Source organism: Trichechus manatus, unplaced genomic scaffold (genome assembly GCF_000243295.1).
Source record: "Trichechus manatus latirostris isolate Lorelei unplaced genomic scaffold, TriManLat1.0 scaffold00001, whole genome shotgun sequence".
Lineage (NCBI taxonomy): Eukaryota > Metazoa > Chordata > Mammalia > Sirenia > Trichechidae > Trichechus > Trichechus manatus.
This window is the reverse complement of record NW_004443937.1, coordinates 44,095,748-44,121,747: the sequence shown is the minus strand read 5'-3', so window position 1 is coordinate 44,121,747 and position 26,000 is coordinate 44,095,748. Positions and strand designations below refer to the sequence as shown.

Below are 26,000 nucleotides of genomic sequence, written 5' to 3'. Positions count from 1 at the left end.
CTCAGGCCGGGTGACCACGGCAGAGTCTCAGGCCGGGTGACCACGGCAGCGCCTCAGGCCGGGTGACCACGGCAGAGCTCAGGCCGGGTGACCACGGCAGAGTCTCAGGCCGGTTGACCACGGCAGCGCCTCTGGCTTCCTTGCAGTGTTCGGTGACCTGTGGCGTTGGAGTGATGCACAGGTCTGTGCAGTGCTTAACCAACGAGGACCAGCCCAGCCACCTGTGCCCCGTCGATCTGAAGCCAGAAGACAGGAAGGCCTGCCACAATGTCTACAGCTGTAAGTTGGCCAGCCGGAGCCTCTTTCTTGAACCTGGAGACCAGTTTGTTTTGTTTACTTGTCCGCCTGCTCTTTTTAGAAATACAGACATTTTAAGGAAATTATCTCCTTTGCTGAGAAACTTGAGTGTGAACAATGTCACCACGTCGTAGGCAGATGGTGCACGTCCTGGGTGTCACACCCTGTTTTGTCTTGTGTTTTCTAGGTGAGTTACCCCAAAACTGCAAGGAGGTGAAAAGCCTTAAAGGTGCTGGTGAGGACGGTGAATACCTCCTGCTCGTCAGAGGGAAGCTCCTGAAGGTGAGCAGTCGGCGCCATTCCAGGGCTTCTGGTGTGAGTGGTGGCTGCCCTCCCTGTCCCGTTTCTTCTCCACTCTTCACAGGCCATCTGGTCTCTTTCAGATCTTCTGTGCGGGGATGCTGTCTGACCGCCCCAAAGAGTATGTGACGCTGGTCCATGGCGACTCCGAGAATTTCTCTGAGGTGTATGGGCACAGGTATGAGATCCCAGGTTCAGAAGAGCCCAGATGCCTGACGATCCCTGGAAGCACCTTCCCGTCCTGACCAGCACCTTCTCTCTGTATTTAGACTGCACAACCCAACGGAGTGTCCCTACAACGGGAGCCGGCGAGATGACTGTCAGTGTCGGAAGGATTACACGGCAGCCGGGTTTTCCACCTTCCGGAAGATCAGAATAGACCTGACCACCATGCAGATAATCAGTAAGTTGAGTGGGGTGTCACGTGGGAGCACACTCAGCCTGCCCTCCGTTTGGTCAGAAACACATACGACACACTGACTGGGGGGCGGTGCCGAGGATGCGTAGAAGGAGCAGCCGCGGAGCTGGCAGTGCACTGATCACAGGCTCCGGGGGGGGGGGCGCTGTGTCCCCACACCTGGGAAGGGTCCAGCCCAGGGTGGGCGCTCCACCCTCTGTGGGGAACGAATGAGTGGAGAGAAGGGAAGACCTTCAAAGGTCTGGAGAGCCAGGGCAGCATCCCAGAAAACAAGACACCTCAGTGGAGAGCCCAGGTGAAGTAAGATTTGGGATTAGTCACCAGGTATCAGCGTGGGAAAGGAAGAGGAGCAGGAGGTTTTAGGACAGAAGAAACAGCAGATAGAAAAGCCCACAGCTGAGATTCACTGGGCAGCATTCACCTCAGCTGGCTCCACCAGCACAGCATACACACAGGCAGAAAGCTAATTTGATGCAGTTGTCCATCTCCAGAGGAAAACGGACCCACAATTGCCTGTTCCCGACTAGCCTGCACATGCACGGATTTCATACTCTGGCCACCCCCACGTTTCTGGCACGGGGCATCAATCATAGGAGTGGGGAAAGACAGCAAAAATATCCAAACATGAACCCTTGACAAGAGGAAAAGCAGGATAATGAATAATTAATTTTTCCTCATTAACATCGTACCCGTAATATTACGTGACTTTCCCCTCGTGGTAGATTAAACTTGATTTGTACCAAGATGTTCTAATTGCCTTCAGCTAGACTGATAAGGTCTCAAGGAAGAGGGTCTGCGGTTTCTCCACTTAGAGAAACACCCCCAGCAAACCCAGGGTTTCTGCTTTCTCAAGTGGGCAAGGACCCATTTCTTGCAGAATCCGGACATTCCAATTTCCCTCCCTAGAAAGTGTGGTTATTTGCAAAAGATTAAGGCCATCCTCTACCATTCTGAAAAGACAAGGCAGAAAGGTAAAAACCAAACCCTGGGCTCCAATACTAACAGCAGATAATTTCTGAGGTTATTAGACCAGACCGTTGAGTCGATCCTGACTCATGGCAACCCCACGTGTGTCAGAGTGGAGCTGTGCTCCTTAGGGTTTTCAAGGAAGCGGATCGCCAGGCTTTTCTCCCAGGGTGCCTCTGGGTGGATTCGAACTGCTAACCTTTCAGTTAGTAGCCAAGCACCTAACTGCACCACCAGACTCCTTTGGAGGAGACTGCACCACCAGACTCCTTTTGAGGAGCTGGGATGATCAAATGAGCTGCTAACGGGGACGCACACAGAACAGCGTCTCACCACGTGGAAGCCCTCAGCAAACACTGTCACCATTACGGTAGAGCGGGGGTAAAAACTGCTTTTCAAAAGGCTGGGAGTGCAGTTGGCACTCCTTGTGAGTTAGCTATCATTTCATGACTTACCATTTGATTTAACAAACGTACTGACTGCCCGAGTACTAGGGGAAGTGGAGATAAACAGTAACTACACAGTATCACCCTAGACTGCTTCCCATGACCCCTACCCGCAAGGGGCTCCCAGTCCGACCTGCCAGTCGGACAAGCAATTGTCACAACCCTGATGAGGTGAAAGACAAAGCCTTATAGAAGCAATCAAAAAGAAAACTAATTATGCAAGGAGGATCCTCGGAAGGCTTCCTAGAGGAGGTGATATTTGAGATGGTTTTTAAAGAATGACTAGGATTTGGCCAAGGTAACTGTGCTCCCACATAAGCACATCTTTCCTACCTTGCTTTTAACATTGCAAAGCAGCACCCCTTCTGCCAAATGAAAGACAAGGCAGAAAGGTAAAAACCAGACTCCAGACCCAAGTCCTACCAGCAGACAACTTTTTCAGGATTCTCAATTTGGCTTCTCCTGATCCTGGTCTCAGGAGCTGCAATAGGGTTAAAAACACGAGCCCTGGGCAGTGTTACTTTTACTGCATTTTTTAACAAACTGCAGGCTAGCCCCAAACTTGAGAAACTGCCGTTAATAATTTCAAGATGTGAGTTCTGATTGCTCCACATTTTGGCAATAATAGTGTTTACGCCGCGGAAGGACAGATGAGACCTCAAGAAAAGTCCTAAGTAGCTGGAAATGCTTCTCTGGCTTCTTTCCCCGTCCTTCAGCCTCTGTGTTGGTCACAGGAGGTTCCTGGTCCCTTCAGTCACCCTACCTTTAAGCGAGGGGATCCACTTACTTATTTATGTAGGAATCCGTTCCAAAGTCTTTTAAACCCCCTTTTAGCTTCCATACTCTGAGGAGACAGTCAGTGCTGATAAACGCAGGGAGCAAAACTCTGAGAACCACACACAATGAGGGAAAGGCAAGTGAGCATCTGGGTCCATTTGTTCATCGCTCATGTTTAGGATTGCTTCTTTCTCTCCCGCCCCTTTTATTCTTACTCTTCTTCCTCTCCCTTTCTGCCCCCCGGTTAATACCCTTTCCGCCCCCTGGTCAATACCCTTTCCGCCCCTCGGTCGATACCCCTTCTGCCGCCCGGCTGATACCCCTTCCGCCCCCCGGTCGATACCCCTTCCGCTCCCCGGGTTAATACCCTTTCCGCCCGCCGGTCGATACCCCTTCTGCCCCCTGGCTGATACCCTTTCTGCCCCCCGGTCGATACCCTTTCCGTCCCCCGGTCGATACCCTTTCCGCCCCCTGGTTGATACCCTTTCCGCCCCCTGGTTAATACCCGCTTGTCCCCGCCACCCCACTCTTCTCCCCCTTCTCACCTTTCTTCTCCTTTCTGCCCTGTCTCCACCCCGTAGCCACCGACCTGCAGTTTGCCAGGACCAGTGAAGGCCACCCTGTCCCTTTCGCCACAGCCGGGGACTGCTACAGTGCTGCCAAGTGCCCACAGGTAGGAGCTGGCCAGGTACCTCCAGGGGCATCCCGGGGCTGCCGCCTTAGGGAGGCACCGCCCCCTCCCCCCGGGGCGCCCTTAGCCATCGCCGGAGTGCTAGTAGAAGTCTACCGACGGGCTCTGAGAAAAAACAAAAGCGTCCTGCTTTGTAGCATCTGCCGATTTCTGTGGTGTGAATACTCGCCACATGACCAATCCAAGCTGTTAACATAACGTCAGTAAAGGAAGAGCTGGAGAGAGAGGCGCACAATTGGCTCTCCAAAGCCAGTTCAAGTCCACCCCAGCACACCACTGCCAGCCACTGAACAGTCCGAGTATTGCCTGGTATAGCGACTGCTCACGGGACTAAGTAGAGAAGACGCAGAAAGTGCGTGCAGCGTGGTCCCACGTTTGCTTTTTCGTTTGTTTTAATGTACAAGTGGAGAAGGACCTGGAAGGAAAAACACCGATTATCGACAAGATGCATTGGGAAGTTTAATTTTTATATGTATTTTGTTTTTCCATTTCCTGTGTTTTCTAAATTTTTCCAAACAAACATGAGAGTTTTTTCTTTTTTTTAAGAAATATACCTCGGAGATTCCAAATTTTGTAAGACCTCCTTGGGCTTCACTTGACTTCTTAATCGTAGCCGGAAATGCGTCTAGAATCGTCTTAGCAGATCAGCTGACACTTCCTGAATGCCCACGTCGTGCCTCCTTACTGGAGCCTCGCAAACATCCATTCCTGGAGGGCGGTATAGCTGACTGAGGACACAGCCGAGTAAACGGATAACCATGATGTAATACGTCCTGGAAGTCGTCTTGGACCAGGCATGGGGACGTCCGGGAGGGTCTGTGCAGACGCCATGGACTCAAGCTGTTACCCCTCCTTCAGGTCTTCAGAAACTTGCCCAGCATTCAGGGAGAGAACAGCAAATGTATCAGCTCCTACTGGACAGCTCTGCAGCAGAGCAGCCAGCGGCCACCTGTCTGCCCGTTCTGCAGCTCCGCATTTCCTTGCCTCCTCAGACGTGGGGCGGGTTTTGACTTGCCTTTTAAAACATGCGGTAATAGTCAGCCCGAGCTAATTTTTTCTCTATTCTTTTATTATTATTATTATTGTGGTAAAAATACATATAACAAAACACTTACCAAGGGAACAGTTTTTACGGGGATAGTTCGGTGGCGTTGATTACGTTTGTCATGCCGCGCAACCATCACCGCTCTCCTTTTACCATTTAGTCCACCGCCATCAACAGAAGCTCAGCGCAGCCGGGGCTTATTGTGAAAAGCAGACACCCATCTTTGCGAGAGGTTTCTGCAATTAGAAGGCAGGAAAAACTAAGAAATTAGATGATTCTGGGCATGAGAACCTGGCCCCAGTTTTGTCTGAGGCTCTCATGAGTCTGCACAAAGCTGCTGTTAAACTCTGCGTCCATGAAATTTCCCACTTTGCCCGTAAGCCTTCAGAAGTGCTGCGATTCAGAAATGGCTTGCAATTGGTCATGTGGCGAGTATTCACACCATAGATGATGCACTGGGGATCCCAGGCACTGTCTCCTGTTTACCCCCAGCCAGAGACGTCCCAGGACAAACACATCTGAGTTTTCTTTCAAGAAGTGTTTTCTTAGCCCCCAGCTTTAGAAGATTGTCGCTAAACTTCTTAGGGAAGTAAAAAGGAAGCTCTCGGGGAGAAGGAAAATAAGCAAAGGACAGAATGGGAAAAGGGCCTTTCCCCCATCACCCAGGGGTTGAAAACTTTGAAGTGCAGTTTCTTTAGAGCACTTGATGACTTCAGACACCTCCTGGGTATTGGTTGCATTTTAACGGCTAATAGATTGGCCCTGCCTGCCTTTTTCAAACGTCTCAGGATTTTCTTGTTTCTATGTGAGCATCCTTTGGGAAGCTTAAGTAAATGAAAGGTATTTGCTTTCATTTATTTTAATAATTCAGAGACAAACGAACTGATTGATTTGCTAAATCCTGACACCGAAGCGATTGCTAAATGAGAAAACCCGAAGCTAGTGAGAGCCCATTCTTCAAACCATATCGGGTACTTTTAGAATTCAATTCCGTAGACATTTATGGAGCACCAACCGTATTGATGAGAGACACGAGTTTTTCAAGCCAGTTTTCCAGGAAAAGGTTTGTAGAGAGTACGATTGTGCAGGCCGCTTTGGAAGGGAATGGCTCGTCCTAATGGTTACACAAAAATCAGCACAAAGGGCGCCTTTTGTGAGAATCTCTTCTTCCTCCTCATCCTTTTCTGTTGTTTTTAGAATTTGTTTATGGGTAAGGGTGGGTTCCCTGAGAACCCTCACCTCCAGAGATAGCCAGGATTTTTTTTTATCCCGATTACAGTAAATGCAGCATTATTATTATTGATGTTGCTATTAATAGCTAGCATTTATTGAGCATCTACTTGGTGCTTTAGGCACCATGCTCAGCATTTCTATATCAGTATTACATTTAATCCCCACAGTATCCTAGGAGGTAGATTGATTGTCCCTCTTTTTTTTTTTTCATTGTGGTGAAATATATATAACAAAACGTTTGCTATTTCAGCCATTTCTGTGTGGACAGTTCAGTGACATTAACTACAGTCCCAGGTTGTGTAAACATCACCACTGCTTGTTTTCAATTTTCTGCACCACGTTTCACAGAAGTTCAGTGTCCCCTGGTCACTAACTTCCCACTTCCTCCTCCCACCTACCCCTGGTAACCACTAAACACTTAGGTCTCTATGCATTTGTCTGTTCTAGATCCTTCATATAAGTGGGATCATACGGTGTTTGTCCTTTCGTATCGGACGTATTTCACTGAGCATGAAGTTTTCGAGGTTCATCCGTGTTGTAGCGTGGATTGGACTTGTGTCTCTTTACGGCCGAGTAATATTCCGTTGTGTGCACATAGCCCATTTTGTCTGTCCATCGTCTGTTAATGGGCGTTTGGGTTGTTGCCGCCTTGGGCTGGTGGAAATCGCGCTACAGTGCACATGGGTGTACAATTGTCTTTTGCGTCCCAGTTTTCAGTTCTTTTGCGTGTGTGCCTCAGAGCGAAATGCTGACTCGTGTGGTAATTCCATGCTTAACTTTTTGAGGAGCTGCCAAACTATTTTCCACAGTATGGAAAATGGCTGTACCATTTTACAGTCCCACCCACGAGAATGCCCCTCGGACAGACGAAGAAACTGAGATGTAGAGAGGTTGGCTAACTTGCCCAAATCCACACAGCTGGTGCTCAGCCGAGGCTGGACTTGGTTGCAGAGTGACCGAAACCAAATCCATGATGGCAAGCATGTCTGTGTGTCCTGTTTCCAGGCAAGATTTATGCAACATTTACTCTGTCCCGAGAGCAGGATCCCTCTTTGGTCTAAGGCACACCTTCTGCAAACCTTTATGGAGCACCTACTGCATGCAGTAGTCTTGGTTACTTTTACTCTTTGGAATTAACAACGGGAGGCAGTACCTACTTGGGAAAATAAAACTCTTGTGCCCTTTAGACCTCAGAGAGAGGCCAGTGGGGGCAAAGATGTCCCAGACCAGAGCAAGAAAGGGCACCAGGCTTTACTCCTCCAGCGGCACTCACTTCTAGAGTGCTTATAATCAGTTGGGTGCTTGCTGAAAACACAGATCCCTGAACAAAAAGGCAGAAAGAGGATGAGGAGGAAGACCCTGTTCTCTTCAGGTGTACCCCACCCTGGGTGGGCAGGCCTGCTGGAAGTGGTTATTGAGCTGGCTCAGACCAGGACACCCAGAGCCACGGGGGCATCTCAGGAGAGAAGCCAGGTCAGCGCATCCAGCCTGACTTCTGACATGCAGGGGGACAGGCGGTCGAGGGGGAAGCAGGATGGTGAGGCGAGAGGAGAAGGCTTCTTGGTCGCAGCGAGGTTCAGGCAGATGTGGACTGGCTCAAGGCAGGAACGATAGAAAGGTAAGAGAAAGGCCAGGTGGAGTAAGGCAACACACAGAACCCAGTGTCTGATGAGGCTGAGCAAGGAGGTTTAGAGCCTCAGGGCCTCGGTGCGGCCACAGTCACAGACACCTGGGTATTTAGGCCATTAACTGTGACAAAACCGCTTATATCTGTATAGTACTGTCACAAGAATAATTTTCAAATATAATAAAAAGTATTACATATTTTGACAGGTAATGAGTTAGCTGCATTGTGGGGTCTATCTAATGCCCTCCTATTCACAGGTTAGGTGCTACTAATCCATTTTGCAGGTGGGCTCAGAAAGGTCTGGCACCTTGCCCAAGGTCATACTAAAAGTAAGTAAAAACTAAAACCCGTTGCCATCAGGTCGATTTCTACTCACAGGGATCCGGGGAGCCCCTGGTGGATTCGAACTGCTGACCTTTTGGTTAGCAGCCGTAGCTCTTATCCACTGCGCCGCCAGGGTTTCCAAAAATAAGTAGGGGAGTTGAAATTCTAGCATCAATCCATACTGTACACCAGATGTTTCTCAATGTTGTCTCCACTGACATTTGGGGCTGCGCGAGTCTCTGTTGGGGGCTGTCCTATGCATTGTAGGGTGTTTGGCAGCATCCCCAGCCTCTACCCACCCAGTAGCACCCTCCCCCAAGTTGTAACAACCAGAATGTTCCAGACATTGCCACGTGTCACCTGGGGGCAAGATCATCCTGTGTTGAGAACCACTGACTTAAACCAGTTAAGTCCCCCTGTGACTTCTATGAGCAGGAGTTCTGTTTGTCCCCACCTTACAGATGTGGAAGCTAAGGCTCCCAAGGGTTTATAAACACAGTCAGTCAATACTTATGGAGCTGGCATGGGAAGGCCCCAAGTTATGCCCAGTTTATCAGGGAAGTCTTAATAGAGGAGCTAGGATGGAATACTTACTAGGAGTCCACCAAGTGCCTCGTCATGTGTTACCAACTCTAGTTGATACAAGAAAGCAAAGCATTACCAAATCCCTGCCATCGAGGAGGTCACTGTTACACTGGAGAGCTAGAACTGACTTTTACAGCTAGAAAATACAGGAATGATACCAGTATTTCTGAGTGTGTGCTAAGTACCAGCCTCAGCTAGGTAACTCGTGCGGCTAATTTCATGTAGTCCTCACTACAGTACCCTGAGGGAGGTGCTTTTATTAGCTTCCATTTTGCAGACGGGCAAACTGAGGTTCTGAGAGGTTCACACACATCTGCCTCACCGCTCTCCTCTTTGCTTTATAAAGACTGTTCTGACAGAGATTGTGAGGTCCAGAGAGGACACAGTCACAGGGCGTGTTCACGCAGAACTTCTGTACCTTCCAGGGTGCTCACTGCGAGCAGGGGTCAGAGGTGTCCCCACTATAAACAGGCTGTGGGGTTGGGGAGCTTCAAGAAACGGCTTCAGAGTGAGAGAAACGGCAATAGATGGAGAAAGAGAGAGAGGATCTCTCTGCTGGTCCCTCTCCTCAGAAATGACCATCAAACACCCGGGGCCGGGTTTGGACAGGAATCCTTGGGCCATTTGGGAGACCTCATTGCCGTTGACCTGGAAGAAGCAGGCCAAGTGTGCCCTCTGCTGGCCGTTCTGGAGAAGGCATCCCTTCTTTGAAGTCCCGCCCTGCTGTGCTTAGTACCCCATGTGCTGACGATCCCCGCAGGGAGCTGGAGGCCGGGAAGCTTTGGCAGCAAGATCTTATTAGAAAAATTACACTGTGACATTTTGTTCCTAAAGGAATCTGATAATTGTGAGCAGCATCAGGATTGCTGCTTTAGGGAGGCAGAATCACGGTGGTTGAGAACTGGGCCTCTGAAGTCAGACAGTTATGAGGTGGAGTCTGTGTCTCCAGGAAGTTAATCGCCTGTGCTAAGCCTCGGTTTCCCCATCTGTAAAGAGGGACCCCCTCGCAGAGCTCTTGCAAGGATGAATGAGATGATACATGTAAAGTGCCTGACTGGGGGGCGGGGACTCAATAATCAGTAGCTATTGTTAGAATTGACATCTTTCTCCTTTCCGAGGTATCTTTTGTGGCTTCGCCTTTTCTTTGCTTGATGTCACGTGAACTAAAAATGTTTTTCGCTGGCCATTTATTCCAGGGTCGTTTTAGCATTAACCTTTATGGAACCGGCCTGTCTTTAACGGAATCCGCCAGGTGGATATCCCAAGGGAATTATGCTGTCTCCGACATTAAGAAGTCGCCGGTAAGCTCACGGTTTGGGTGGGATTGGGTTTTAGTAACTGTATGACGGTATAAAAGGAATGAACGTCTTTTTCATCACTTCAAACCATTTTACAAAGTGTTAGGAAAAAACCTAGGAAGTAAATTGAAGGCTGAAGCGTGTGTGTGTGAGTGACATGGGGAGAACAGGCCTGGAAAGGTGCCTGGCTTCTGGTGAGTTTTCCTCAGGATGGGAACGCGTGAACCGTCAGGTAGGTCGAAGAACTGCCTAACCAGGAAGCCAAAAGCGGCTAGAGACGTTGAGTGTGTGGCTCAGACACCTCGCAACTAGCCAACGTGGGATTTTCTTATGTGAACTTAAGGAAAGTGGTGTCTTTGTTTTAAGAAAAATTGAAACGCAAATGGGGCTGTAAATAAAGGAACAGCTTATCAGCTGAACTTTCTAGAGAGCTATAGAAATACAAGCTCTACGGTAATCAGGTTGTCATGCTCTAGAATCCTGCTCCTCGAAGTGTGGTCCACCCAGACCATGGCCTTTGTGTGGGGTTGGTTGGAAAGGCAGGATCTGGGGCCCCAGAGCTGCCGTCACCAGGATGTGCAGTAAGGAGGTGCCCGGGTGATTCACAGGCACAGGACGTGAGAAGCACTGGTGCATATGCTGTTTCTCAGCCTGGCTGTACCTTAGAGTCACCTGGGGAACCTTAAAATGCAGGTGCCCAGGCTTCCCCCAGGGAATTGATTGGAATCTCTGAGGGATGGGACTTGGAATGGTTGGAATTTAAAACTCTGCAGGTGATTCTGATACGCAGCCAGGGCAAAAACCAATGCCCCTTGCAGACTTTCCACAGAAGTTCTGAGAATGTCGGGCAGGAGCCCGATTTGTGGACAAATAGGGAACAGACTGCGGGATGGCCTGTCTTCCCAGCCCTGCAACGGGGTCTCCTCAGAGATGTGGGGACTGGGAGGGTCTTAGTGACCCAGTGCTGCGGTAACAGAAATACCACGAGTGAGCAGGTGCCTTTAAAGAACAGAACTTTATTTTCTCACAGTTTAGGAGGCTCCAAGTTCAAATTCAGAGCACTGGCTATAGGGAAAGGCTCTTAGCTCTCGGGGGAGGTCCTTCTCTCAGCTTCTGTAGCCCCAGCATTCCTGGATTCCTTGGCCATCTTCATGTGGCTGCTGTCTCCTGCTTCCTCCCCACCCCTTCCTAGTTTGTGCTGGCTTGTCTCTGTCATGGGGCCCTGGTGGCGTGGTGGTTAGGAGCTGTGGCATGCTACGGCTGCTAACCAAAAGGTCAGCAGTTGGAATCCCCCAGCCGCTCCTTGGAAACCCTGTGGGGCAGTTCTTCTCTGTCCTATAGGATTGCTATGAGTCAGGATCGACTCGATGGCAATGGGTTTGGTTTTGGGTTTGGTTATAGATGCTCATAAATTATTAGATATTTTCCTTTTGTGAAGGGAGTAAAGACAGCTGAGAGAGAGCATACACACGTTAGAACACGTGCCGTGGATCCTGCCCAGAAATTGTAACACTCTTCTGTTATACCTTCCGTCCAGGTCCTTAAGTTTCGGCCACCCAGAGGAACAAAAAAACTAACTGTTCAAAATGTGGCTGGATGTGAAGCATGATGATGTAACAAACCATCTACGTAAACTGTAAATCATAAGTTGCAATTCTCTTTGCTCAGCCACAGAGTCAATATTGCAGCTTTCATCCAGACTAAAAATAGCTCCAGCCGCGTGTGCCACCTTGTGGGGAAAACTGTCACTACCCCTCCAAGCTGGTCTGGCTGCTTCCCAGGCCTTCTGAGGCACTGCCCCTGCTGCAGGGAGCTGGCTGAAAATTGTGTGTCATTATTTTTTTAATCCCGATGTTCCACGAAAGTTCAGAGTCCAAGCTCAGAATTAAACTCCAGGGGTGCTGAGCGTCTTATGAAGACCTCGGAGCCAGGACCGTGCAGTCTCCCGCTCACAGCAGCCTGGAGATTTGCTTGTCTGTGTCTGACTGCAGTGAGGTCCACAGGGCAGCCTCCCGGGAGACGCTCCAGGAAAACAGGCCTCCTTGGCGTACAGCCTGGGAACGGTGCACATTTCATTTCCTGCCTGAGGAGTCCCGGGAAACGTTAGCATATGAGAAGTTGTGGTAAACTGTGCAGTGAAGAAGCCTGTGTGACTTTATGTAAACCCAGTTCCCCTAAACCAGTGGCTCTCAAACTAGCCTGCGCGTTAGCATCACCTGGAGGCTTGTTGAACCAGCCTGTCTAGGAGGGGCTTGAAGTTTACATTTCCAGCAACTTCCCGTGTGAGGCTGATGCCCCTGGTCGGGGACCACATTTTGAGAACCAAACCCATTGCTGTCAATTCCGACTCCTAGCGACCCTACAGGACAGAGTAGAACTGCCCTGTAGGGTTTCCAAGGAACAGCTGGTGGATTTGAACTGCCCACCTTTTTGTTAGCAGCAGAACGCTTACCCACTGGGCCACTAGGGCTCCATTCTGAGAACCAGTGACCTAAATTTAAGGAGCCCTGGTGGCGCAATGGTTAAAGCACTGGACTGATAACCGAAAGGTGGATAGTTTGAAACCACCAGTGGCTCTGAGGGAGGAAGATGTGGCAGTCTGCTCCCGTAAAGATTACAGCCTTAGAAACCTTGTAGGGCAGTTCTACTCCAGCCTGTAGGGTCGCTAGGAGTCGGAATCGACTCAACGGTAGTGTGTATGGTTTGGTTTGGTTGGACCGAAATTAAACCAACCACAGCACCTTCTTTTCAAAGTTACACCTTTGAATTTCCCGTATAACCAGGAACACACTTAGGAAAATTTCACAATATTCTTCTCCCGCTTATCACCTGCCACCATCTTGGCCCTCAGGGGGCGAGATCCAGTCTTCTCTGGGCTGCCCGGAGCCAGCTGGTCACAATGCTCTCCTTTCAAACCAGCCCTGCTGTGAGTCCAGCCTCAAGTCATCATTCCTCCTCTTTTTTTATTTTTATTTTTTTCACTTTCTGCTGTGAAGTACAGAGGGAAAAACAATGAAAGCCTCAGTTTTCCAAACATGCTTGGCAATAAAATGTTTTTCCCAAGGAAAGCTCTAGTCGTCCAAGGGAAGTCTGAATCCAGCACCACGTGGAGGAGAGGGGCAAAACTGATAAAAATCAGTCTCCATGTCAAGCTCGCTGTTGGCCCCCTGGTGTGCCGTGATTTACAGCAACAATAAAAATTATTATTATTATAATTCGAATGTTCTTGTTGTTAGTTGCCACGGAGTCAGTTCTGACTCATGGTGGCCCCGTGTGTGCTGAGTAGAACTGTGCCCCGTAGGGTTTTCAAGTCTGTGACCTTTTGGAAGCAGATGGCCAGGCCTGCCCTCTGAGGCGCCTCTCGGTGGGTTCGAACTGCCAACCTTTCAGCTGGTAGTTGGGTGCTTAACCGTTGACATCACACAGGGACTCTGTAATTATAAGAAAACCAAACCCGTTGCCGTCGCGTTGATTCCGACTCTTAGCGACCCTATAGGACAGAGTAAAACTTCCCCATAGGGCTTCCAAGGAGCAACTGGTGAATTCTAACTGCCAACATTTTGGTTAGCAGCCAAATGCTTAACCACTACATCACCAGGGCTCGTTAAGTATAATAGCTACTGTTTATTGGACAATTTACACCCACTAAATTCTTCTGTTTCGCCTGGCTCTCCGAGTACCAGGGGATTTGGGCAGCAGAGTGGGAATGAGGTAAAAATCCCAAAAGGTATCCTAGTTTCCTAGGACTGCGTAACAAAATTCTGCAAAGTGGTATTATTTAAAGAAGAATACAAAGATTGAAAATATTAAGTAATTTAAATAAAATTATTTAAAGAACAGAAATTTGTTTCCTCATGGTTCTGGCAGCTGAAGTCCAAATTAATGGCAGTGGCAGGGCTGTGCTCCCTCTGTAAGCCCTGGAGGAAGATCCTTCCTCATCTCTTCCAGCTTCTGGCTTGTCGATGGGTCTGGCGTGCTGTCTTCCCCTTGTGTGACGGCAGAGTGCAGACTAACTGAGTCTGCCACTTACTAGCTCTGTCATCTTGGGAAAGTTATTTAACTCCGCAGGGGCCATGGTTTCCTCATCTGTAAAATGGGAATTGTGTTGGGGCTTATCTCATTGGGTTCTTGTGAAGTTTATGTGAAATGATCATGTAAAGCTGTTTGCATGGCAAATAGCAGAAGCATATTAAGTATTAATGTCTTAGGCTGGGTTCTCTAGAGAAACAAAACCAGTGAAGCTTATATATATATATATATATATAGAGAGAGAGAGAGAGAGAGAGAGATTTATCTCAAGGAAGTAGCTCACGCGGTTGTAGAGGCTGGCAAGACTCAAGTCTGTGGGTCAGGCATCAGGCTGGAGGCTTCTTCTGACTCATGTAGCTACAGGGGCTGATGAACCCAAGATCAGCAAGTCAGACAGCAGACTGCTAGCTCACAGGCTGTGGAGGCTGACGAATCCCAAGATCGGCAGGCAATATGGCAGTCCGCTGGCTCAAGTCCCAAGAACCGAAGGTCAGATGATGACAAGCCCCATGCAGGATCCAGAGCGAGCAAAAGCCAGCGAGCTTTGCCAGAACATTCTTTTATATTGGATGCAGGCCACACCCCCGAGGAAACTTCCCTTACAACTGATTGGCTGATCACATCAGATCACATCACGGAGGCGATTACGTTATATCACAAAATGGAGGATAACTGCAGCATCACATAACTGCCAAACCACGAGAATAATGGCCAACCAGTTTGACACTCAACTTTAACCATCACGGTCAGCTATTAATGTTGCAGTTGTAATGCAATCCCTGGAGACCCTGGGTGCTGCAGAAGATCAACACACTCGGTTGCTAACTGAAGATTCAAAGTTGGAGTCCACTCAGAGGCACCCTTGAAGAAATACCTGGTGATCTACTTCCAAAAAATCCACCTTTGAAAACCCTACGGAGCACAGTTCTACTTTGACACACGTGGGGTCGCCATGAGTCAGAGTCAACTCAGTGGCAGCTGGAACCTGGTTATTAATGTTACAACTTTTTCACAGCCCTGAGGCTTGCCGTAGGTTTCAGAAGTTGGCCAAGGTGACTAAGAAAGCGACCTTGCTTGCGATGGTGAATGGAAGGACAGCAGACTGTGGGCTGAGTGAGGCTGGAGCTGCCCTGGACCACACGGTATCATGTGGAGTTTGTCCACGTGGGCCCCCAGCCTACCCGCTCAGGGACGAGTCGTGGGGGACACTCCCTTGGTCCAGGGGTGGACTTCCAGGCAGATGCTTTGACTACACTTGCTAGGTTCAGGGACTGATGCGTTTCTACTCTGCCTGGTCCTCTTTGTGAGAGGCAGACAGGCAGAAAGGAAAACGGGGCCCAGCTGTGAGGTCTGAGAGAAAGAGTTAAAACTCTGAACTGCTCAGCCAGTGACGTTCTGTGTACCCTCCACTCACAAATGTTCTAGGATATGCAGGCACCCTTCAGCCCTGTTCAGAATCCCACCCCAGCCCCACAAGCCCATTCTGGGAGTTGTGTGTCTGCCCCTCAGTCTTGGGAGGAGGTTCTGAACAGGCCTGAAGCAGGCTGACAGGTCTTCTTGCCTTCCTTGGGTGCCTGGGAATTTGTGGAGTTGGGTGGGAATCAGGGACCTGTCTTTGTAAGGCTGGCTTCCTGGCCCTAGGGCCTATCGAACATCCCTTGTGCTGGAGAAAAGGCTATAAATCAAAGAATTGCTTTGAAATTAAAAATTAATGAAAGATGCCTTGCCATAGAGGAGATGAACTCGGTTCCTTTACAGTCCAGGGGAGTTAAGGCAACCTGAGGTAAAAACATCTCTGGGCAGAGGAAGGGAGAGGTTCAGTCAGCTCTCATTATCTATGGAACTGCCTCCTAACCTGTAATTAATTTATGGAAATTCAGCCATCTGCCTAGTGTAGTAATCATACTACAGACTAGAATAGTAAAATCCTGCAAAATGACATTTTATATATGGTGCTTTTTATTCTGTACATTCTTATAGAAATTAGGTTTATACATATATTGAGGTCGCTGGGTGGCACAGTTTGTGTTCAGCCTAAAGGTTGGCGATTTGAATCCACCCAGCAGCTCTGTAGAAGAAAGGCCTGGCCATCTGCTTCCATAAAGATTACAACCAAGAAAACCCTATGGAGCAGTTCTACTCTGTAACACACGAGCTGGAATGGACTCGACAGCCTCCAGTTTACACACATATATTGGGAGTCCCTGAGTGGTACAGTTAATGCTCTCAGCTGCTAACCAAAATGTTGGAAGTTCGAGTCCACCAGAGGTGACTTGGAAGAAAGGCCTGGCAATCTACTTCTGAAAAATCCTTTATTGAAAATCCTATGGAGCACAGCCCTACTCTGACACACATGGGGTTGCCATGAATCAGAATTGACTCAACAGCAGCTGGAACAGGAATATTAGATGGAATATTAGATGGAATGTTAGATGGAATGTTAGATGCATCTGACCCAGCCATGGCCCTTTCGGTCTCGTATGGCTGTGGAAGTTGGATAATGAAAAAGGAAGACAGAAGAAGCATGGGTGCATTCGGACTATGGCGGGCAAAGAATATCGGCTATGCCGTGGGCTGCCAGAAGAACCAGCCTGTTAGCCTTACCACAACTACGGTGCTCTTTAGAAGCGAAGATGACGAGACTTCACCTCACTTACTCTGGACACGTCCTTAGGAAAGACTAATTACTAGAAATTACTAATTACTAATTACTGTTTGGTAAATCAGAGGGTCAGTGAAAATGAGGGAAACCCTCAGCAAGATGGATGGACGCAGTGGTTACAACCATGGACTCAGACATACCACCCATCAGGAAGATGGCACAGGGCCGGGCAGCGTTCGTTCTGTTGAACGTGAGGTTATCGTGAGTTGGAGCTGACTCAGTACCAGCTAACAACGCAACAATACGTATATTCATATATGTGACTGTCTAGGGCTGTGCTCAAAAACAAATGCATATTCTATGTTCTATGGGCAATTTCAAGGACAGTCAAGGGTACATTTTACCACACATGATTTTCAGTCTAACTTGGGATTTTAGGACCTAAAATCACTTCTCCATTTGTTATTATCTGTATGGATAGTCTTAGCAGAATTCCACATCCACCCCCCCGACCTGCTGTCTTCCACCATCAGCACACTCCAAAGAAGTGTAAATAATTTCAGTCAGAAGAGTTAATGACCATCCTAAATCACGTGATTCACACTCTCTTAGTCATACTGACTGAGAAAGACATCAGAATTAGTAAAACAAAATATGAAATGCAGACTATCCTTAATGGAACAGAGATTCATTCATTTAAATTATATGTAATAGCTCAAACAAGGTTAGAAAATATTCACTGAAAAGAAGATTCTTAGAAGGCCTGCTTTAAAGAACTAAAAATCATTTACAATTAACGTTTTGTTGTGTGTGAGTGGGTTCTTCTAAAATGCTGGAAAACACCTTTTTCTCTGAAATAGACATTGTTTCCATGACAATCATGTTTATGGTATTGGTTTGTGCAGTGTGGCTTTTTTATTCTGTGGTGAAAATGATCAGTTTTAGCTCAGCCTTTATCTAAGAATCAAATTAACAGAGCCCCAGTTAATGAGATAGCATGAGCATTGTGAAGTCAGTATCAGCAACTTGGTAACTACCCAGACTGTTCCTCACTGTCATGAGAACAGGCTGTGATGGAGAGCCCTCATTAGAAAAAAAAAAAGCCTTTACAATAGTAATGGCTGGTATTCATTGAGTGAGTACATTAGGCCAAGTACTGTGCTGAGCACCTTGCATGCATGAGTTCATTTAGAGCAAAACTATGAGTGGAAACTCTTATCATCCCCGTGTTACAGACACAGGAGGGAGCCAAGGCTTAAAGAGGTTATTTAAAGCTGTAGTACAAGCCCCGGAGTCCCTGAGTGGTACAAACGTTAGAGCGCTTGGCTGCTAAGGTTGGAGTTTCAAGTCCTTGGAAGAAAGGCTTGGCGATCCTCTGAAAAATCAGCCATTGAAAACCCTACAGAGCACAGTTCTACTCTGACACACATGGGGCCGCCATGAGTCAGAATCTACTTGAAGGTTACTGGTTAAATGCAAGGCCTAGGCAGTCTGTCTCAGGATATCTCTTACGCTGGGTCAGTAGAGGGTTTGGGTGGAGCATAAATTTTTGATGAGACAGAAGACATTCCTAGGATGTCAGCATCCTGAGGCCACCAGCCCCATACTTAAGTCTAGTGAGAAGACTCCGGGCTGGAAGACCACATGTTGACCAAAACCAGCCGGTGGGAGCAGGGGTTCGCTCCGGAACCAATACCAGAAACCCAAACCCATTGCCTCTGAGTCGATTCCAACTCACAGCGACCCTACAGGACAGCGTAGACCTGCCCCACAGGGTTTCCAAGGAGCGGATGGTAGATTCGAACTGCTGACGTTTTGATTAGCAGCTGACTGTCTGATTTTAACAGGATGTTGGCCCTGCCATCTTGAAGCTTCCATTCTTGCACAAAGACAGACTTTAAAGAAGTAATCACTCAGTTAGAGGACACTATTATGCAGCAGGAAACGCAGTCAGGAAGGCTTCTCAGAAGAGGTGGCCTTTGAGCTGAGTTCTGAAGAATTTTCCAGGCAAAAGTTGGGATGGTACAGTGCACAGGAGAGGCAGAGGGAAGGGACTTCCAGTTAGAGGGAACAGCAAGTGCAAAGCCCCTTGTGTAAGGGACATGTCAGAAGAGCAGTGGTGCAGGACGAGTCTGGAGAGGGAGGCAGCAACAGACTGCAGGGCTTCAGGACCGAGTGGGCAAATTTCTTCTGGAAAGGGCCAGATAGTAAATGTCTCAGGCTTTGAGGCCAAGAGGCAAAATCCATGCTATTATGTATGTACTTACATGACAAAAGAGAAAACAAACTTGTATTGATGAAATTCGAAATATAATCATAATTGAGTACAATTTTTGTTATAATACAGGCCTGCTAATGAGAAGCCTGTCATACTGAGGGAAGATAACATTTTGCTTAATTAGTATACTCTTATTAAAATTGATTGCAAATACTTAGCAGTTAATGTTGATCTGAAATGAGATTTTACATATTTCATCTTTGAAAATGTCTTTCTGTAAAGATAGATTAAAAAAAAAAAAAAACTCGTTGCTGTCGAGTCGATTCCAACTCATAGCAACCCCATAGGACAGAGTAGCACTGCCCATAGGGTTTCCAAGGAGTGGCTGGTGGATTCGAACTGCCGACATGTTGGTTAGCAGCCGAGCTCTTAACCACTGCTCCACCAGGGCCCCAGAATACAGATAGGTAGGTGTCCAGTCCACAACCATGTAATTGTAACTGACCAGATTCATCATTTGATACACATCTGTAATTTTTTTAGATTTTTCTCGTTAGCGTGTCATTACATCGCTGATTAATCATTTCCAATTGAAGGTGAGATAGAAACTCCTTAACTGAACAGTTCAGTGGATTTTAAACCATGAAAATTTCCTGGCACTTGTATCAAAGTCCAAAAAACATTGCTGGAACTGTAGTTAAACATGGGAAATATGCCTTCTGTAAATTTGTGTGGAATGGCAATGGAGCTTCTTGTTTTGATTTTGGACAATATGGGAAATGTAGAAAGCAGCTTAACATCCCTTGTGATTCAAACACCAGTTGTCATTGAAATGACTTGTCTAGAAGTCTTGCATTTTTGTGTTTTCAATTTAAATTGATTGCATTAAGAAATATTATCAAGTCGAAAGCAAAAGCTAATGTCCAAAACCATTAAGTGGTCAATTATAGTGACTGAGAGCAGTTCTTGTTCAGAACTTGTACAAGGAAAGGTCATGGAGGCTCCATAGACACATCCAAACTCTCTGAGGGTCTGAATTGCTGGGCGGAGGGCTGTGGGGACCACGGTCTTGGGGAACATCTGGCTCAATTGGCATAATACAGTTTATAAAGACATTGTACTATATTCTACCTTGGTGAGTCACGTCTGGGATCTTAAAAGCCTGTGAGCAGCCATCTAAGATACTCCACTGGTCTCAGCCCTTCGGGAGCAAGGGAGAATGAAGAGAACAGATACAAGGAAAAGATTAGTACGAAGGACTAATGGACCACAGCTACCAAGGCCTCCACCAGACTGAGTCCAGTACAGCCAGATGGTGCCCAGCTACCACCACTGACTGCTCTGACCGGGATCACAACAGAGGGTCCTGGACAGAGCTGGAGAAGGATGTAGAACAAAATTCTAACTGAAAGACCAGATTTACTGGCCTGACAGGCTGGAGAAACCCCGAGAGTATGGCCCCTGGACAACCTTTTAGCTCAGTGGTGAAGTCACTCCAGAGGTTCACCGTTCAGCCGGGGATTGGACAGCCCCATAAAACAGAACAGGGCTAATGGGGCACAACAATCCAGGGACAAGGACTAGAAGGCAGAAGGAGACAGGAAAGCTGGTGATAGGGAACCCAAGGTTGAGAAGGGACACTGTTGACCTGTCGTGGGGTTGTTAACCATTGTCATACGGCAATATGTATACTCACTGTTTAATGAGAAACTATTTGTTCTGTAAACCTTCATCTAAGGTACAAAAAAAAAAAAATTATGTGAGATCAAATTGACAACAGCAACTCAAAAGGTTTAATGGGAAGCCTGGGGGCAGTGAGTTGAAGATAATGGTGATGGAGTAATTTGGAAAAGGATAGTGAGAATAGCAGCACAACTGGAAGAAAGTAATTGATGTCACTGAATTGTACATGTAGAAATGTTTGAAATGGTGTTACTCTGGCTATTTATATTTTCACCAAACGAAAAGAAAGGTCCTCTATGGTCGAGAAGGGAGAGTGTTGACATGTCATGGGGTTGTTAACCAATGTCATAAAACAATATGTGTACTGACTGTTTAATGAGAAACTATTTGTTCCGTAAACCTTCATCTGAAATACAATTAAAAAAAATTTTTTTTTAAAAAAAGAAAAATTTCAATCTCAACCCTGAGGTAAAAAATCACAGTCAAACTGTATCACTGCTAAGTCATCCTGACTTCTGGTAGGACAGGTCAGGGTACATGGCTTCTATTTCTGACTCCAGAGAAAGTCCTAAAATGGATGACGGTTAAGTCTGTGAGAGCAAATGAAGTTCATGGCTGACACTGTTGTTGTCAGCTGCCTCGAGTCGGTTCTGACTCATAGCGACCCCATGCACAGCAGAACGAACACTGCCTGGTCATGCGCCATCCTCACAGTCCTCATTATGCTTGAGTCCATTGTGCTGACCCTGCTGGTTCAATAATGCCTGATAGTTTCAAATACCTTCCACAAGTACCTACCGCGCAAGTAAGAAATACTCCTGAAAGCATTAGCCAAGCAGGTGGTCTAAGACGATGCTCTTCTTGCAGGACGGTACCCGAGTCATAGGGAGATGTGGCGGTTACTGTGGGAAGTGCACTCCTTCCTCTGGCACTGGCCTGGAGGTGCGCGTTCTGTAGCTAAGGTGAGTCAGTCTTCTGTCTGTCCATCTGTGTGTCTCTCTCTCTATCTCTCTATTTCCTAATGATTGAGTGTGGGCAGGTCAGCTGCCCCAGACAGGGTGACTGGGAAGCATCTTGAAGCAGACCTGGAACTGTCCTGCCTTTTTCTCTCTTGCTCGTCTGTCCTCATAGGACCGAAACTCTCTGTCTCCACCCTGGCTGTGAAGGTGAGGTCCTAGGCCTCCTGCATCAGGGCTGACTAACAGCTCTGCTCACGGGCCTCCACCCCCGGAGAACCTGCTCCGTTAGGTCTCTGCTGGGCCCAGGGATCTGCATTCTTAACAACCTCCCCACTGAGTTCTGAGGCAGGTGACTCAGAGAGCACCCTTGGAAAGTACTGCCTAGGAATGTTATAGTAATGATAATGGTGGTGGCAGGAGTATCATAGCAACAATAATAGTGATGGCAGGAATATCATAGTAACAACAGTGATGGCAGGAGTATTGTAGTAATGATAATACTGATGGCAGGAGTATTATGGTAGTGATAAAACTGATGACAGGAGTATCATAGTGATGATAATGGTGGCAGGAGTATCGTAGTAATGATAATAGTGATGGCAGGAGTATCATAGTAGTGATAATAGTGATGACAGGAGTATCATAGTAGTGATAACAGTGATGGCAGGAGTATCATAGTGATGATAATAGTGATGGCAGGAGTATCATAGTGATAATAGTGATGGCAGGAGTATCATAGTGATGATAATAGTGATGGCAGGAGTATCATTAAGGTGATAATGATGGCAGGAGTATCATAGTAATGATAATAGTGATGGCAGGAGTATCATTAAGGTGATAATAGTGATGGCAGGAGTATCATAGTAGTGATAATAGTGGTGGAGGAGTATCATACTAATGATAATAGTGACGGCCGGAGTATCGTGGTAATGATAACACTAATGGCAGGAGTATCATAGTAGTGAGAATAGTGATGACAGGAGTATCATAGTAATGATAATAGTGATGGCAAGAGTATCATACTGGTGGTAGTAGTGATGGCAGGAGTATCATAGTAATGGTAGTAGTGATGTAGTGATAATAGTAATGACAGGAGTATCCTAGTAATGATAATAGCAATGGCAGGATTACTATAGTAATGATAATGGTGATGGCAGGAGTATCATAGTAATGGTAGTAGTGATGTAGTGATAATAGTAATGACAGGAGTATCCTAGTAATGATAATAGCAATGGCAGGATTACTATAGTAATGATAATGGTGATGGCAGGAGTATCATAGTAATGGTAGTAGTGATGTAGTGATAATAGTAATGACAGGAGTATCCTAGTAATGATAATAGCAATGGCAGGATTACTATAGTAATGATAATGGTGATGGCAGGAGTATCATAGTAATGGTAGTAGTGATGTAGTGATAATAGTAATGACAGGAGTATCCTAGTAATGATAATAGCAATGGCAGGAGTACTATAGTAATGATAATGGTGATGGCGTTTACTGAGCCCTTACTATGTCAGAGTCCCTGGGTGGTGCAAACAGTTAACTGGCTTTGCCACTAAATAAAAGATTACAGATTCAAGTCTACCTACAGGCACCTTGGAAGAAAGGCCTGGTGATCTACTTCTGAAAAATCAGCCACTGAAAACCCTGTGGAGCACAGTTCTATTCTGACACACACAGGTCACCATGAGTCGAAGATGATTCGAGGGTAACTGGGCTTTTTTTTTTTTTTTTTTCCACTATATGTCAGGCACCAGGCTAAGCACCTTATGGGCATATTTCATTGAATCTTCACAACCAGACCCCAAGTTGGGTCTGTTGTCCTCATTTTCCAGATAAGGAAGCTGAGGCCCAGAACAATTAAGTAGGTTGCCCAAGGTGGCAGTCAGTTCCTTAGGGAGAACCCAGGAGTGTCCTACACCAAAGCCAGTGTCCTCGGTCCCTAGAAGGAAATATACTAATAATCGGAGAGCAGTTACCTCAGATGGGGTTTCATGTAAGTGAGGTCATACAGTATTCAGTTTGTCCTTTCGTCACTGACTGATTTCAGTCCCGTGTTCTCACAGTTCATCCATGTTGTGTATCAGAACTTCATTTCTCTTTACAGCTGTGCACCATTCCATTGCGTGTAGATACCGCACTTTGTTTATTCACTCATCTGTTGATGGGCGTTTTGCCACCACCTTTTGGCTCGTGTGAAAAGTGCTGCAGCGGACCCTGGTGTGCGGGTTTCTGTTTGCATCCCTGCCTTCACTTCTTCTGGGTATATTCCTAGGGTTGGGATTGCTGGGTCGTATTGTAGTTCTGTGTTCAGCTTTTTGAGGAACTGCCAGACTCTTTTCCACAGTTGCTGCACTGTTTTACATTCCCGCCAGCAGGGGATGAGAGTTCCAGTTTCTCCACAACCTCGGCAACCCCTGTTGTTTTCTGCTTTCTTTTCTTCTGAATTTATTTTTTGTGTTCCTGAGAATATACACACCAAAACACATACTGTAATTAATTTTTATTTAGTGTTTACTTTATTTTATTCTTTTTACTTCCCTGAAATTTCCAAGTTTCATTCAGCAAGCAAGCATTACTTTTACAATCTAGAACAAATAATAAAATATCATTTCTAAATTCTGTATGTAAACATTTATGGTCTGCCTACCCTTGATGTGGGGCCTTTGAGGCAGAAGATTCACATTTCCTGTTTGTTTGTTTTTATTTTCAGGTGCTCTGAAGAGGAAGCCGTTACGGGATGGATGAAGGATAGTAATGCAATACCTCCACCTTAAATTTGGGTGCCTGTGTGTGTGTGAGGACTCGTACGCTTGTGTGTGTGTGTGCGTGTTCATAGGTGTAAATATGCATATATATACATATGTACACACACACATATGTATCACCTGTATATATGTGTGTGTATATGTGTGGAATATCCTAATGATGTAAAGTTTAATATTTATGTTTGAAATTATTTATTGTGATGTAATATTTTTGTACGTAAAATGATTCTATTGTGACTGCGGTTGCATGATTGAGCTCCTTGCAGTCAAACCACTGCATTTTACGTACTCTACATTGTATGTAGTGATATGACGAAAGTGATCCTGCATTATCACGGTACACTGTTGTTTACTTCCTATCTGTAAATGTTCCATGGTTCCTTTTTTTTTTAATTGTAATTTGTTGTTTAAAACAACCTAGCCGCCATCAAGGTGCTATGAGAATCACTTAGGGGTATTTTTGACATTTCTGGGAAAGTATCATTAGCCAATAAGTAGTTTAGTGATATCACAGATTTGCACCACCTATTCACTATGTCACGTATCTATTTAGTTTCATGTGATCTCTGGGAAATCGATGCCCTGGTGCTAACGTTGTATGTATTTAAGTGACCTTCAGACTTAGAAACGTAAACACTTTTAATAAAAGGGAAGAATGGAAGGGCAATGCCCAATGGACAGAATCACTTGGATAGAAGAAGACCAGCTGTTTACCCTTATTTCTGGACGTGCCTTTTTTGGAAGGGAGTCCGACTTTGTTTTTGCTGTTACTAATACTCTCCTTCAGTCCATGGTGCCTTGGTCTCCCTGTGGGTAAGTGAAGGGTCCTCCCAGCAGCTTCGTGACAGAGTGACATTGGGAGAGGGATGCCCTCGCACTGATTTGCCAAGATACTCTGAAGCAGCATCCCAGCTTACCTGGAGCAAGACAGAGGATGTGCAGGATGGGGGCGCCTTCAGCACCCCAGCACACCTGGAGAAGTTCAGACCAGGTTCGAGGCCCGTGATGTGACTTCTCTTCCGGCCGCGAGCCTAAGACCCTGCCGGTGTCCACGGCTGTTGTCGTAATTGCGTTTGGGAGAAGAAGGGAACTGTGGAGTACAAGATGCCTACATCTCTCTCATCTTCCATGAATCCACTCTTCGTTACTTCTCTCCACAAGGGAAGTGCCAAAACTGTGGTCTCTCTGCCCTTCCAGCCTGACTGAAGGGACGTCATCACCAGTGGCCCATGGAAGACGCTTGGTTTGAGAAACCCTGCCCACTTCCCAAAACCAAAGAATAAGGAAAAACCTGGCAGTATTCTCCAACCACAAATAAACTCCAGAGTGCTCCAGGAAAAGTTATATGCAGTATATGAATAAATGTTATTCTCCATATTAATACATTGCGAAATATATTATGAATAAATGCCATGACCACATCCAAACACTTGTATTTCGCATGGTTTCTGGACTCTTGATTTGTGATGGAATGGGAATGTCTCTCGTTTTTTAAAATTGGCAGTTTGAGATGAAACGCAGATTTTATTAACCTTGTTGACTTCAGTTGCCATAGCAGTGGATGAGGCATGGGGACTGTCCCCAAGGCCTGGATTCTCATGGTCCACATCCACTGAAATGGTTCTTCTGGAATAGGAGACTTAAGCCTCTTGTCTGTGTGAAGGGAAGCAAATGAACAAACAAAACAGGAAAGCTAATTGAGTGGAGTCTTTGGGCTTAATTGTTGATTTTC

The 26,000-nt window shown here is 46.6% G+C and overlaps 1 protein-coding gene across 1 annotated transcript in view; it reads left to right on the top strand.

Annotated features, from left to right (window-relative positions):
- ADAMTS9 (ADAM metallopeptidase with thrombospondin type 1 motif 9) overlaps positions 1 to 24,370 on the top strand; it is a 185,860-nt gene extending 161,490 nt beyond the window's left edge. Inside the window, exons 33-40 of the mRNA XM_004368663.1 lie at positions 147 to 279; positions 485 to 579; positions 681 to 777; positions 869 to 1,000; positions 3,786 to 3,877; positions 9,906 to 10,010; positions 21,407 to 21,501; positions 24,214 to 24,370. Of these exons, the coding sequence (XP_004368720.1) occupies positions 147 to 279; positions 485 to 579; positions 681 to 777; positions 869 to 1,000; positions 3,786 to 3,877; positions 9,906 to 10,010; positions 21,407 to 21,496 (744 nt within the window). The 3' untranslated portion in view covers positions 21,497 to 21,501; positions 24,214 to 24,370. The remainder of the gene's footprint in view (positions 1 to 146; positions 280 to 484; positions 580 to 680; positions 778 to 868; positions 1,001 to 3,785; positions 3,878 to 9,905; positions 10,011 to 21,406; positions 21,502 to 24,213) is intronic.
- The last annotated feature ends 1,630 nt before the right edge of the window (positions 24,371 to 26,000 follow it).